Here is a 16,337-nt window from a genome sequence, read left to right on the forward strand (position 1 = left end):
TGTATGGTTTAACCTGCTTATGGAGGTCAGAAGGCAGCCTTAGTTTTTAGCTTCGCTTTGTACCTTGTTTGAGACAGGTTGCTGTTGTTTGCTGATGTGGGTGTCAGGCTGTCAGGCCTGCCAGTTCCCAAGGATTCTTCTGTCTCTGTCTTCTACCTAAAACCCTGGGATCACAGGTGCTCTTTAAGGCATCAGGCTTTGTGTCAGTTTCTGAGGATTTGAATCTGTGTCCTAACCTTGCATGGCAAACACTTTACCCATTGAGCCATCTCCCCAGCTGTCCATTTGCCTTTCAAAGTGGTCCTTCCTCCCCCCACCCAGACAGAAACTATAGTGAGTTCTCAGTTTCAAATGTGTCAGGAGGCAGGAGGAACAGGAGAAGGCAGTGGTAGTCCAATGGGCAGAATATGGATGGCAGGGTTAGAGGTCATTGACTTGCAAGTAACTCTGAGCCAGCCACCCTTGAATTATTTATCCTTAAAACAAGAAACTCTTCAGTGAACCAAGATTAAAAAAAAAAAAATCTGTTCCCTGTCATTATGAGGCACTGGTTAGAAGCATCTATATGGTCCTGGCCAAATAAGCTGCCATCCCAGTGTCTCAGTTTTCTCACTTATCAAATCTGGATAACATGTATGTCTTGGGAGTGTTTCAAGGATTAGATGTAAAATTGTGGAGGCCCAGTGTGGCGGTCGCTCAGGAAGTTGTACCCGTCCCTAACGTGGGTGCTGATAAAGTGAGGTGGTTTCTCGCGCGGGATCCCTGTAGTAGCTAACTGCGTGCGGCGACTTAGAAGACTTGTATGTATTTGGATCTAACAGGTACCCAACCCCCTGCCTCGGCACCCCGGCTCACAGTGGCAGTTTGCAGTTAATGGGATGCTTTCGGCTACAGTCACTTTCAGGTTTAGAGGCCGATGTGGTGGGAGGCAGGGCAGACTTAGTGCCGTGGAGGAGAGCTGGTGCACATTCACTCAACCAGCAAACACACAGCCTTAGACTCAGGATCCTAGGATGTCCCTCTGCCCTTATCCTGCAAGCATATGCTCTACCCTTTCAAGGAGTAAAACAAGTAGTGTAGGCAAAATGCTCTATGGATGTACATTCTTTATTTGTATGTGTGTACTTGTGCATGAGGGCACACACATAGAATGCATACACACGTGTGAGTGTGCATATGGAAGATGGGTTTTTTTCCTCAGTCACTCTCCACCCTCATTTTGGAGACAGGATGCATTTCTGAGCCACGACCTTCCCAGGATGGCCAGTGAGCCTCACAGGTCCTCCGTCTCTCCCTTGCCGGCATTGGAATTACAGGTGTTTTCATGTGGGTGTTGGGAGTCAGACTCAGGGCATCATGCTTGTATGACAAACACTGTATTGACTCAGCTACCTCCACAGCCCTGTGAATTCTTTATCTTTAAACCAAGAAGATCTGCAGAGAACCAAGATTTTAAAAAGTTCTACTCCCCTGATGTCGTGAGGATGGGGTTAAAAGAATCTTCTTCTCAGAGAAGTCTCTGCAGTCCCTAATGTTTCCATTCGTGTGTGTTGACCCCAAAGCCATCCATCTGGTGAGCCACTTTGGAAATATTAAGGAGTAAATATTAACTTTTGTTTAAATACATATTTTTATATAATTAAATTATTTTTAGATCCCCAGTCTGGCATTCTTTTTCTCTCTCCAGCTACTAAGCTCCTTTGGAAAGATGTGGTGGCATTTTAAAGGCTTGGTATTAAAACCAGCTCTCATGGATGTGATGCTTATAAACTCATATTTTAACCAGTGGAATAATCTGGCCACCACTTCTTAACCTATTTTGTGATGACCAGTCTACATGGATCTCTGTTCTGGGGATAACTTGGGCCTATGTCCTTCTTTTTTGAATGCTGAGTGTGTTCCTAGTTTTTGTGATGCGGGGACAGGAAACAGACACTCCCAGACATATTCACACTTAGAGAAAACAGACACTAGCCTCTGCCAGGGTGCTTGCTGGGCCCAGATTTCCAACTGGAACAGTACCATTTAAAAATTCTGTTATACAAATACTATTAGAGTTTCGTTTCAAATTAAATCTTTTAATATTTTACACAAAAGGAGGAAAACGTTGCTTTAACTAATAATGTTTTTTATAAACTCAAAAATAAAAAGAAAGCACATTAAAATCATAAAAGACAAAATGAAAAAGAAATCGTGACAGTATTGTGGCAAACACTATTTTCTGACGTTGTAACTGTAACTTTTTATCTGCGTGTACAAGCTCTGATAATTGTAAGGTCAGAGTGTACTTTTTACTGTGCTCCTCAGAGCGTTTGAACTATAGTTTAGCACAGTCTATACAGTGATCATCTTCATTTGTGTTCCCTCAACAGGTTGGAAACGCATTCGCAGGGTTACCGGGGTATAAGGACATCGGCGTTCTTGAGTTCAGGTAAAGAGAGTTACTCGAAAGCGCGCATGTGCAGTGCTGTCCTTTGTCTGAACGGAAAAGCCTGGTGTTGGTCATACATACTCTTAACAGCGTGCGGTTGGAATGCTGTACTGTTAACACCAGTCAGTACTTTAACACCAGTGCTATACAGGTGAAACTGAGTCAATGAGTGGTAAAGCCGTGTATTCGTGGAGATGGAGCGCGGTCTGCCGCTGGAGCAAGGAACAGCTTAGGCTTTGTGCTGACAAGTTATGCGGCTCTCATTTGGCCCCTGGGGTCAGGCTTTTTCTGAAGGTCTCAGAGTTGTAGTAAGGTGACTGTTGATCTTTGGGGCCGACACTTCCAGCCCTCTTTTTCCAGAGGAGGAAACGTGTTTAAAGGGCTGCACTAGCCTACTATGGACCAGCAGCTCTGTCCTGAGGGTGGAGGAGGGATTTTGAAATGAAACAGCTCATATTTCAGTACTTGCTCTCAACCTCCATGTGGGAATCTTTTATTTGGGGGACTGGCGGTAGCTGTTGCCCAACTATTGCGTACAGGGACACGGGATGGGCTGTTGCGAATTGTTCGCAGCAGGATTTGTGGTGGCAATGATCGCTCCAGCCTTCTTCTGATAGAGAAACCAGAACAGAGACAACTGAAATTGTTAACCGAAGGCCACACATGTTAGTGCAGAGACCTGCCTGGTAGACTGTCTTCTTGACTTCATGCCACAACAGCCCAGCTGAGTCTCTGCAGTCACCTCTGCTCCTCTATGGTGACCAGGATGAAGACCCTGGGAGGCCTCACTCCTTGGTAGCCTGTGGCACCACGTGGCTCTGAAGCCATCTTGTCCATCTTGTCTGGCTAGGAACGTTCCCTGTGCACCGTGGGCTGGATGGTTTTGAGTGGTTTGTTAGATTTCTGCTTTCCGTGTGTACACAACAGGTTCACCCGTGAGTCCCGGTTTATTAAAAATGCTTTGTGATGCTTTGGGTAAATTAACAGTGTCTTTCTTCCTTAGTCTCTTCATGTCCAATGTGGATATTAGTAGTCCTTGGTAAATATTAATGAGAATCAAGTGAACTAATTTTTGTAAAATGCTTAGCACAGTTTAGGCACAGGGGAAGTTCTATTTTATTATTTTGTGTCTCTGTGTGTTTTGCCTATGTGTCTGTGCACCACATGTCCTCCCTAGAAGAGGGCGTATCAGATCTCCAGGCACTAGAGTTACAGACAGTTGTAACCCACCATGTGGGTGCTTGGATCCAGTCAGGGTCCTCTGGAAAAACAGCCAGCGCTCTGACCTGCTGAGCACCTCTGCAGCCCAGGAGTCCCGCTTGAGGCCTGTTACGTGAAGGAAACAAACACTAAAAGCTGTACAATGCACCGTAGGCTAGCTGGTCCCACCTGATACTTTAGTGTAATCATTAAAGTTCCATAATTGTACATTACATAATGGTAAGTCATTTCTTTTTCTTTTCTGTTCTTTTTTCACATTCATGCCACTTAATTTTAATGTCGTGCTGTCATGACATTAAATGACAACGACGTTGTCATGATATCACAAAGTCTGTCTTTGCAGTAAGAGGTCTCCAGTGTGACATTCCTAATTTTAGTGCCAACAACTGAAGTCCTCTAACAATCTACTAAAAAGTTGATTTACAAAGAGATAAATCACATACTTAAGAAGCACTTTTAAGGTAAATTTACAACAAAAATTGTAAAATTCATTGCCTTTGAAATGTCTCCTTACTTCTTCATCTTCATTCCCCTCCCCTCTTTTTTTTTTTTTTTTCACAGTCTTTCTATGTAGGCCTGGGTGGCCTGGAACTTGCTAAATAAGAACAGGCTGCAATCAAACCTTATCTATCTATCTATCTATCTATCTATCTATCTATCTATCTATCTATCTAAACTTCTAGCATGTAATAGATCTGATTTGATGTATTTTACTTAAGAAGGTATTTCTTTTTTTTTTGAATTTTATTTTTTTCTTATCAGTTACATTTTGTTAACTCTGTATCCCAGCCGTGTCCCGATCCCTCATTCCCTCCCAGTCCTTCCCTCCCTCCCTCATCTCCACCGTGCCCCTTGCCAAGTCCACTGATTTCATAGCACAGACTGAGCTAATCACCTCTCTCAGCCTAAGGTCAGCTGTTTTCCTCCTGACAAGAGAGAGAAATAAGAAAGCCAGAACTGTCTATGGTTTTGGCACCTTCCCACAGCAAATTGTTTCTGAACTGTAGCCTCCCCTTTTCTGTTTTAACCACCAGAAGCTTGCCAGGCTAGAATCCCCTACTTTGGGTGGGCTGGGAGGGACTGGGACCTATAAATCACCCACAATCCAGAGCTAAGGGCTCTCAGCTGGATACCAATGTCTTGGTATCTGTGAGAATCCCAGCTTGAGCTTGCAAATAAAGATCTTCATGTGTTTTGCAAAATATATATATATATTATATATATATATATGATAATGTGTATAGTGATGAATTATGTGACAATCATAAAGAAAATTGAACTCTAATGGACACTTTTGTTATTTTTCAGATCTCCTGAGGAAAATGGCAGGTGAAGTCCCTTTTGGTACTTTCTGTGTTGTGCATTGTCAGCATCTAGTCCTAGCGTACAATAAAAACCTCTTTATCTGTAGTGAATGTATACAGGCTTTTTTTTGTTATCATGATGCTTCAGATAATAAAACGTGTTTACGTAGCATCTACATGGAGAAGCATTCTAAAGATGATTTAGATGGGGGGGTGTCGCATGTCAGATGTCCTGCATAGGAGATATTTATAGTATGATTTATAACTAGCAAAATTATAACAGCAGCTGGGTGTGGTGGCACATGCCTGTAACCCTAGCACTCTGGGAGGCAGAGGCAGGTGGAGCTCTGGGTGCGTGAGGCCAGCCTAGTCTACAAAGTCTAGGACAGCCAAGGCAACACAGAGAAATTCTGCCTTGTAAAACCAAAAATTAAAAAAAAATTGCAGTGTTAATGTAATAATTTTATGCTTGGGGGCCACCACAAGAGGAACCATGTTAAAGGATAGCTGCATTAGGAAGGTTAAGAGCCACTGACTTGAAGTAAGAAATGTGTAGTGACTGCTCCAATGCATTTAAGGGGCTTGGACATTGTGGAATTTGACATGCATGGAATGACGGAGGTCACTGGAACCAACCCCAGTAAACACCTAAGGTGGACAAGAATATCTTGGTTTGAAAGGACTTTCTGATCTTACTTATATTATTTTGATAGGTGTTTATGAAATGCCTTGTTACTGGGCAAACCCCATGCATAGGGAAATGAATATATTTTGGGTTTTGTCTTTTAGGAATGTGTAGGGTAGCAGTCCTCTCTCTCCCTCCCTCCCTCCCTTCCTTCCTTCCTTCCTTCCTTCCTTCCTTCCTTCCTTCCTTCCTTCCTTCCTTCTTTCCTTTTCAACTTTATCATCCTAGTTCCCTTGTGGGATAGTAAAGTGAGGATTCATATTTGTTTCCCTTTGGCTAGTGAGGACATTTTGATTTAGAGAGACATAGTATTGTTAGAAGTTACATGACTAGGAGATACCAGATAGCTTGACCAGTCAGAGTTTGGGTTTCTGTACTTTTACTGATTGTAACCTCTCTGCACTATGTATTATTGCTACAGTGCTGAGTTCTGGACCCACTCAAAAGTGACTCACTCTTATGGTGGTTAGAATATTGAAATCTTGAGGTTACCTCTATCATTGAAAAGATAGTAGCCATTTGCCAAGTGCTAACACCTGTAAAGGAACACAGAAAACAGTTAACTATAAAGTCCCTACATTATGGTAGAACACTAGCATAGGCATGGGTTTTGAAATTGTTTAGTGTTATCAGTTAGTATCAATTAATTGACTGAATTCATTATAAATTTGATATATTAATATTCCAAGTTGTGCATGAATGACTGGATGGAACAGAAATAAAAATACACACTCTGCCACCAGCACTGAAATGCATGTGAAATTTTAGCCTTACTTTTTACCATGTATAGCCCCACTTATCAGACAAACTTAGTAGAATCCATTTGAAAGGAATAGATCGTATATCGATCTGGCTTACACATGTCCTAATATCAGCTCCAAGCATTGTAAGTACACACTTTCTTCCCAGAAGAAACATTACAGGAGAAACATTGTCTATTTAGCTTGTGTGTGATATGGAGCACCATTACCCTTTAAAATTATGCATATCCCAAAAGCCTGTCGGGGCATCTGGGGTGAGAGAATAAGGATGAATCTTTCGTTCATATGATTGATGCCTGACTGATGGATTCCTGGATGATTCATGCTGAAACATACTGGTGCAGCTGTGGTTGGTTGCCTTAGGTTACTGAGTGTGGGGCCAGCACAGCTTTCTTTAATCAGAGAAGTTCTGTCTTCCTGTCTATGGACTTCTGGAACTCTTGGGTTAAAAAAAAAATTACCCTCATCCTGAGAAGTCTTTGCCAGATGCTGCTTTCCTGGGTCACAGTAAAAATTCTTGGCTTTAAGAATACCAAGAATAACTTCTTGGTATTGCAAGTATTTCTTTGAGTTCTCATTCCAAGACAAAAACATAATAAATTACAGCATCTTTCTGAGTCATTTTTTTCTTTCTTAATGAATTTATCTATGCTAGACAAGGTATGTTACAGAAGACATACTATCTTTAGATGACCAATGTAAACACTGGGAGGAAAAATGATATTTTGTCAGCAAAGGATGAGGTTAGTAATGTAACACAGACTTGCTGATTTGCATAGATTTCTAATCCAGGAACATTTCTCATGATCTTTTCTCCTTAACATTTAAAAGCCATGCAAGGCACACATATTAGGATTCCAGTAAATGCTTGACTCTTCTTGCCCACTTTTTCATGAAGTGAGCAGTGGGACAGCCATTTGAGTTCTGTCAGGCATAGCCTCCTCTTTTCTCTCTCCTACCTCTTTTCCTCTTCTACCTCCTCTTTCATTGTTGCTATTGTTTTCTGTCTTAGAGTCCTGCTAACACTATAAGAAAGTTTAATAGATTGTATAAATATCTTGAGAAGGAGCCCAGCTTTCTGGATATGCAGGTGCGGTCCACCAGGCTTGCAGAGAGTGTGGCATCCTCAAGTTGTGGGTGGCCTGGGAACAGTGTTCCTAAATGAGTGTACAGATATAAAAGTACGAAGGAAATAGATGTGCTCTGCAGGGGGAAAGTTGTTCATTTTATATTTAGGGTCATAAAACTTCAGCTTAAGAGACGAAGTGCAGCTTATCAGATCCCAACCCAGAATTTCTTTTCCTCAATGTAATCAATTAGTGCTTTGCTCTGTTAATGGGGGAAGGAAGGTTGGAGGGGTCTGGCTGCGTCCAGGCATCCCCTATAGACTAGAACATCACCTGCACTGTGCAGATCGGGACAGGTGCAAAGTAGCCAGCACTCACAGGAAAGGACTTCTTAAAACCACCATCTGCTTCCTAAACCACAAAAGACAACTCTTTCTGATTGTTTGAACATGGGAGAGGCACCTGCCAACTGTGTGATCTTTGCATTGGCTGGCTCATGTATTCTTTTCCCATAGGAAAATCCATGAGGAGTTATAATCAAAAGTTTCTTTTGCAAGCTCGAATTCAGAGGAAGTTCGGTCATCTGGATGACCACTGTCAATCAAGCCAGAGTAGCTTGTTATATTTGCCTTTAATCAACAGGATACCTTTAAAGAAGCTGTGATAGACTGGGCAGCTCTCACCTCTAGGAGGATAGGAGAGTTTATTCTGGAGTCAAATGTGAGTGACTCTTGTCCGTGTTCTGAGTCTCACGGGTCGATTGGCGAGAGATGCTTCAGGATGTTAAGGTGTTGCTGGCAGCAGCTTCTGTGGACTGAGTACTAGAAGCTTCACAGAAGCTGTTTTCATTGATTGTTGCACAAAAGGCCATTTGGCAAGTCAGCTTCCTGCACACTATAGCTTCTTATCAGATTTAAGAGTTATCTTAGAGAACCATTACCCAAGCAAACACAGTGTATCATAAGAATTCCAGGAATGTCTTATGATTGAGGTTACACTCAGGGTCTGAAGTTCCCAAGAAAAAGCAACCCCCAAAATTTAAGATAACAATCACTGATTATTTACAAGAGATTACTTCAAGGCTAAGTGACCATCACTCTGGAGTAAAGGCCAGGTGCAATGGCTTTTTTTAAAATTCTGCTACACACCATACCCAAACTCCATGTTCCAATGTGGTGAAGGTTTCATGCAGGTTTATAGTAACAGAACAAACAGTGATAGAAGCCTTTTCAAATACAGTAGGTATAGAAAAGCAGGAAATGTCAGCTATAGGCTTCAGGTGGTGTCTGATGGCATTCTTAGCCTTTTGGTGATGGAAGCTAGAGGGCTGTTTGTAAAGTCCAAAGGAATTACCTACTAGTCACAGAGATGTCAGGTCAATAGATGTAGAAGAGGAAAATACACATCTATTAACAGGACTGAAGGTGGCCCAAGATAGTTTACCTCTGGTCTTGAAATGTTTTAGCCTTTCCATCATTAAAATCCTAATCAGCTAACCAGCTTTCCAGAAGGCTCAGTGACGAAGTTCACGCAGAGAACTTTGCTTCACACTGGTTAGAAACTTTCCACTAAACAATAGCAAATTACTGACCAGATCCACCTAGGATCTGTAATGCCATCTTCCTTCTACTGAATTTTTTCTTTAGATATGTAAGTGATTGAATACTTTGCAGATTTTTTCTTTTTATATTCAAACAAATCTACATTTCTGCTCATATAATAGATACTGGGTAGTTCTCTGTATGAGGTGCCAAGCTGAATATTGGTGCTAGAAATTTAAGGAGAGAGGGGGGCAGTCACAATAATAAAATCTTTTTACATGCACATAACACTGGTGCTCGAGGAGGCACACATTCTACTATGTCTGTATATCCTCATACACATATCTACACATGAACATCTGAATAAGTAATTTCATGGGAAGATGCTGCCTGTTTTTATGTTTTGAATTGGGAGTCATTTACTGCCGTTGAATGTCTGAACTAGATATCTTTCATTATACACCTGTCGTGAGTGGAGTTTTTTTGGAAGGTAGTTCTTTTCCTTGGAGGTATCTTGTACAGCAGATGTGAAGACTGTTGAAGAGACAAACTGGAGGCCAGCGTGGTGACTGGCGCAGAGATGCCCCATAATGACCCAGACCCTAATTGTTTGATCGGCCGAGTAGTTCACAATACAGTGCTGAAGTGAAAGCCCTATCCCACCACAGCTTCATTGCCAAAAAAAAAAAAAAAAAAAAAAAAGTATGAAGCCTTTTAGCTTCTTTAAAACTTTCATATTGTTTCCTTAATAATATTCTGAAGATGATAAACATTTTTTAAGCTTATTGTGAATACTAAATGAGATAAAGGCACAGTGACCGTCTAGCATACTGAGATGCCTGAGTGAATTAGTGTCCAGGCAACACCTTCCCCTTTGCTTTCCAACCTTATCTTCTCATATTATTTCTTCAAATGGCTAAGAAAATGTAAAAGAACATTCCAACTATTGCTTATTCTGTTCTCCCTCCTTTATTACATCAAGCCTTCTTTTCTTTTGCTTGTATGAAAGAATAGTAAAAAGAGCTTGTTTTGTAGATAGTTATTTGTTAGCATGTACTGTGGTTTATTGAATTCATTAATAAGGAAATAAACACAAGAAGAAAAGATAAAGGGAAAAAAAGAGCAAAAAACTCATAAAGATTTCTAAGTTAGATATAGTATTAGTAAGTGTCTGAGTATTGTAGACAGGTCAAAAGAAAAATCATATCATAACATCCTTCACAGTTTTGCCTTAAAATTTATTGACCTGTAAATTCTCTGGGCTGTCAGTCAGAAGTAGGTTTCTGGAAAGATTCACATAGCTGTCATTCTAGAAAAATTCTGTCCTATCTGTCTGTCATATATCTATTATCTATCTAACTATCTGTCTATTACCTATCTCTCAATCTATCATCTATCTATATTTGAAAAATAAGTTGCTGTATTTGTACACTTAACTTTTTTGCCTAAAAGTTTGAAAATTTTCTTCCTCAGTAAGTAGCTGTGGTTTAGTGCATTACTTTTCTGATAGCAACAATAAGGACATATAAGAAAAAAATTAATATTCTTTTGGGGAGGAGCTAGACGGTGTGTGTGTGTGTGTGTGTGTGTGTGTGTTATATATGTGTGTGTGCATGTGTGCCTAGCACAGAATGTTTATAGAGGTTAGAGGAAACTTGTCGGAGTTGATTCTCTCCTTCATGAAATGTAGGTCCAGAAACTGAACCCAGGCCATCAGGCTTAGTGGCAAGCTCATCCATTGGCCAAGCCATCTCAGTGGACCAGTGCAGCTTTTAAAAACAGGAAGTACAAGTTGTAACAGGCCTTGATGGGAGACACCTCTCTCAAGGAGGATAAGAGATAGCTCATTCTGGAGCCTAGTATAAGTGTCCATGGCCTAACAACATAGATTTGAGGTTATACAAAATTCCATGTTCCAACAGGACATTAGTTTCATGAAGTTTTCATAATATCAGAAAAAGAAAGTATATATATATATATATATATATATATATATATATATATATATATATATATATATATATATACGCTAAATACAGTGGTGGAAATAGCCGGTAGGTTAGATACTGTAAAGTGGAGAAATCTCTCTTATAGGCCCCAGATGTTATATTAGCTTTGGGGTTTGTGGGAGCGAAGGGGTCTGTACATTCCAAAGGATTTATCTAACACTAGCACAGGTGTTAGGTTGCACAAAGAGTTGGGCCATGAATGATGTCTGGCTCTGGACTTTCACCCTACCAGCTTCACCACATTATTGAAGTTCCAATTAGCCTACCAACCTCTCTAGTTATGGCTTCTCTCCAGGAACCTTTGTAATCACAGGGAAGGAAGAAAGGAGGAAATTAGTGAAGAAAAAGGAGCTGGCTTTGAAAGAGGGGGAAGCGGATGAGAATATGGGGCATGAAGAACTTCTGATAATATGGAAGGGATGCCTCAGTGGCTTCCTTAGAATTCTTGTCCTATTCGTAAAGTTATGACCCTCCATTCTCTGGAGAGGGGGAGGAGGTGCCAGGGGGTTGCACAGTGTCTGCAGAGAATGTTGATAGACTCCATGCCTTTTCAGACTCTGGCCCTTGGCCTAATGCTGTCTGTAGACCCAAAGTTCCTTTCTTAGCTGTAATCTGTTCTGTCTCCGTAGTGGAATAGATGTTCGCTATGCAGTTACCTTCAGTGGCGAGGCCATCGGCAATACCACCTGGGACCTCATAAGCCTTCACTCCAACAAGGTGGAGAACCATGGCCTTGTGGAGCTGGATGATAAACCCACTGCTATCTACACGATTAGTAACTTCAGAGACTATATCGCCGAGACACTGCACCAAAACTTTTTGATGGGGAATTCCTCTTTGAATCCAGATCCCAAGTCTCTCCAGCTTATCAATGGTGAGTTGGAAAATCACTCATGATGTCCTCATGTGGTTTTCTTTTCCTTTTCAATATAGTATGTAAAGACTAACTCCGCTAATATAGATGCTGCTACACTTTCTTAAACTGCACAAGAAAGGAACATCCTGATAAATAGAGCCTTGGCCCTACAATCATTTGGCATAGATTAGTCATGGGCTTCCTTCAATATTTTTCCATAGTAAGAAGCAGAATTGGGAAAGTGGAGCACAGCACTTCCATTAGAAATAGTTAAAGGGATGGGAACAAAGCATAAGAAACAGGAAGGCAGGAAGGCAGAGCTTCACAATAAGAATCACAGCAGGCTGTGGTGCTGTAAGACAACAGTAGTGTGAGCTGTTGAAAAGGCCAGTTGGTTAAGGCTAACAAGCCAGCAGAAGCAATGGAACAGCAGAGGAAAGCTGGTGGAAGCTGGCTGAGAGAGCTGGCTGTTACAGCTGTGGAGATCCCATGATGGGTTATAATGAGCAGTGGAGCTGGGATCATCAAGGAGACCAGGGGTGGGAGGACCACTGTGGGTTTGGAGGATAGAATGGTCTCCCAGTCACCCTGGGGCAAAGCTTGCTTGCTGTCAAGCTCCTACTACATCTTAATTCATCAGAGACAAAGAGTTCTAACTTATTTGCTGTTGTGCTTATTTTCTGTTTGCTTTGCCATGATGTCTTCACTTTTGGGTCCTTTAACCTTTAAAATTTCCAAAACAATGTAATTTACTGAAGTGAGAAAATGGGAAAGCTGCCAGTGGAAATCTATCTATCTATCTATCTATCTATCTATCTATCTATCTATCTATCTATCTATCATCTGTCTATCTATCTATGTGGGCGTATTCTACAGTACTGTACAGTGCTCTACAGTGCATGGGGGTTAGAAGACAATTTGTGGGAGTCTATTCTTTCCTTATACCATTTGGATCCTGGGTGTTGAATGTCGGTTGTCTGGCTTTCTCATTAAGCCATCTTGCTGGTCTTAATAATTAATTTTTAGAGGAAGAGGTTAAGATAAATTAAATGTAACCCTCTAATTGATCAAAGAGTGAGTTATCCAGCTCTGAGACCCAGGACATGTTCTGCAACACCCCAGAATTACTACATGGCTAGACGATGTTTATAGTTAGAAAATGGAAAGTGACATATAAGAAACAGGACCAAGGTACAGAGAGGGATTGGTTGTTTAAAACCTAGCTTTTGCTTTATTTTAGAGGTTCTCAACTGGAGGTCATGACCCCTTTGGAGGTTGAACAACCTTTTCACAGGAGTCACCTAAGACCATCAGGAAGCACAGATGTTTATATTACAATTCATAAGAGTAGCAAAATTGTAACAAAAAAATTTTATGGTTGGGGGGGTAATCACACCATGAGGAACTGCATTTAAGGATCACAGCATTAGGAAGGTTGAGAACCGCTGCCTTATCTGTCCGTGATCTCACGTAAGCTCAGCTTTTGTGTTTGGCTGACAGTCTGCTCCATGACACAGATTGCTGAGTTTGGTTTGCATTTTGTGTAAATGCTAATTCAGCCAGGCTATGGCTCAGGGTTGGAAGGACCAGGTTTGGTGAGCACAGCGGTCTGCTTTGGCCATATTAATTTACTGTAACATCCTCTGAGCACTGCGGTGGGATGTGCACTGAAAATGCATGGGGATCTCAGATACAGCAGTGTTTTAAGGCATGATTTTTTTTTTTTTTTACATTGTCTTTCCTCAGTGAGAGGAGTTTTTCTCCCCCAAAAAGAAGATGTAGTTTGGCACACCCAAAGTTCAAGTCTTCCGGTGACAACGTCTTCTATTCTGGTAAGCCACTGTGTCTTCCTAGCCCTGAAACCTGTCTCCTTTGCCGCTGTTCCTGCTTTCTTTGGCATTGTGAATTTCCCAAGCTGCTCCCGTTTCAAGCACTCGTTTGTATGTCCCTGGGTCAGCACTCACCGTGGTCAGCTCAGGGGACCAAGCATTGGCTCAGAAAGCTTAAGCTTTCCATAGTGGTGAAATAAAGTCACCACATGTGACAAGCATCACATGTGGTGGGAAATTATTTGTTGTTCATACTTGTTTGGGGACAATTAAGCTGTGAGTGCCCTCTGAGTCGCTTTTAAGCTACCTAGAAATTTATTTTTTTAATAACCAAGACTACAAACTGATGTTCCTCAGTACAGAGAAGACATTTTTGTTTCAAGGATTATATTGATGGAAGTTGAGCTATGCCAGTAGGATAGTGTATGGGAGGGGGAAAGGAGCGAAGGGGTTGACTAGCTGAAAAATAAGAGGAACTCTAAAATTAGTTCTTCTTTTTAAGTAAATTTTATAGTTATTATCATTGTATGTTGCCTGTGCAGCTAGCATCTTTTTTTTTCAGCCCCAACTATTATATCCAGCAAAATTTTTTTTAGTATTTTTTTAATTAATTACACTTTATTCACTTTGAATCCCCCCATGAGCTCCTCCCACCTCCCCTCCCAATTCCACCCTCCCTCCCCCTTCTTCATGCATGCCCCTCCCCAAGTCCAGTGATAGGGGAGGTCCCCCTCTCCTTCCTTCTGATCTTAGTCTATTAGATCTCATCAGGAGTGGCTGCATTGTCATCTTTACCTACCGAGCCATCTCACCCACGCACGGTCCTTGTAAATTGGAATGGAGCACATGTTTCCATTTCCATTTGCAGACACACAGCAGAGAATGAATCTCCCCTTTTGTTCTTACTGTCCTCTTTCCACTCCACATCTCTATTTTCCATTTCACTTATGGGGAGATAGTGAGGAGGGAAGAAAATCCTTCCTCAAGCATAGCCGCGGCAGCAGTGGCACCGTCCAGGACAACACCAGGACTCCCTGTGTGCCGATGGTTCAGTGATCTTATCAGGGACACAGGAGGGGACTCTTCACATCCAGCATCCACAGACCACATTCTTTTATAACATGCTCTTTTTTTTTTTTTTTTGCTTCAGACCAATTGTTTGAAATAGTTGTTTCTTGGTATTAGCACTGCAATGGAAAGTGTTTAAATTTTTTTTTTGAGATTAAAATCATATCATTTTCTTCTTTCCTTTCTTCTCCCCCAAACCCTCCTATGTACTAGCCTTGCTCTTTTTCAGATTCATAGCTTCTTCTTCTTTAATTGTTGCTATACACGCACATATACACATTCCTAAATACACAAATACAATTTACTCGGTCCTTACGATGTTACTTGTATATAAACATATTTAGGACAACAGTGGAAATTTAGAAAGCAAACTTACTTGGCCACTGATCTATACAGCCATCTATTTTACTGAGTAACTGAATTTTGAAGTATGGAATCATTGGAAATAGCCTTTTCACTGAGTGCTGTTTTAGAGAAAGGATAGTTTGGGGATACTGACATCAGATGGCACATTAGTTTTGTGTTTGCTTAGCTCTCCATTGAAATATATTTATTTGTTCTTCTCATGTGCCAAGGATCGGGAGAACTAAGATGAACAAGGTGTGGTCCTCTCTAGGAGATGTTTCCAGACTGGTAGTAGACAAATAAGATGACATAGTGGGGAGCTCACCACAGATGACCACTCAGACACAGTGTAGAGCCAATTAAAAGTCTTTATTCCAGCCAGTGGGGACTCGCCCAAGTGTTTGGGGACCCAGGTGTGGCCCTGAGTGTCTAGAACAGTCCAGGACACAGGGATTTTAAAGACAGAGACCTTGTCTAGACATGTTGCTCAGCAGCTACAGGGGCCTTCTGCAGAATAAGAGTTTGAGGCGAGCAATTATTAACAGAAGCTAAGTTTCCACATGAACAGGCAGCTAGGATGAGCGGTTAGCTGGCAGAGGTTCCTCACGAACACGCAGTTCTAACAAAGGCTAGGATGAGTTGGCTAGAACATCCTGACCTTTGATCTTCAGAATAGAGCTGGGAAGCTTTCTATGGGACTCTCCATCAAGGGGATCTAGTTAAACCTGGAAACTGCCTCAGCAGGAATACAAGATGGAGGAACCTCTGCGCTGCCTTGTCCTCTCATAATAGCTCCTCTCCTGGAAGTCCACCCAGTGTGTAGAGTCAGGGAGAGGCAAGGTTACCCTCAGCCCCGATTTTCCTAATCACACCATCTTGGGGCTTCTCCAACTACTGCAGAGTGTGTGGCAATATTTTACAAACACAATTTAAAGGTCTGGAGATGACCAGAAAGGTCAGTCCATAAAGCGCCTGGTACTCAGACATGAAGAATTTTGTCCATATTCCCAGTGTCCACATAAAATGTGGGTTGTGGCAGTGCTATTCTGCAGCCCTACTGCTGGAACAGGAGTGTAACAAGGTCCCCAGAGCTCAGTGGCCAGCTAGTCTAGCCAATTGGTGACCTAGGTTCAGTGAGAAACCCTATCTCTAAATGTACACCCCCCAGCCCCAAACACACACACACACACACACACACACACACACACACACACACACAC

The 16,337-nt window shown here is 41.6% G+C and overlaps 1 protein-coding gene across 1 annotated transcript in view; it reads left to right on the plus strand.

Annotated features, from left to right (window-relative positions):
* Positions 1-16,337, plus strand: part of Impg2 (interphotoreceptor matrix proteoglycan 2) — a 57,962-nt gene that overhangs the window by 25,991 nt on the left and 15,634 nt on the right. Inside the window, exons 8-11 of the mRNA XM_055593479.1 lie at positions 2,373-2,431; positions 4,961-4,981; positions 11,649-11,893; positions 13,622-13,707. Coding sequence (XP_055449454.1) covers positions 2,373-2,431; positions 4,961-4,981; positions 11,649-11,893; positions 13,622-13,707 — 411 coding nt within the window. The remainder of the gene's footprint in view (positions 1-2,372; positions 2,432-4,960; positions 4,982-11,648; positions 11,894-13,621; positions 13,708-16,337) is intronic.

This window comes from Psammomys obesus, unplaced genomic scaffold, assembly GCF_907164565.1.
Source record: "Psammomys obesus unplaced genomic scaffold, mPsaObe1.curated_primary_1811, whole genome shotgun sequence".
In the NCBI taxonomy this organism is placed as follows: domain Eukaryota; kingdom Metazoa; phylum Chordata; class Mammalia; order Rodentia; family Muridae; genus Psammomys; species Psammomys obesus.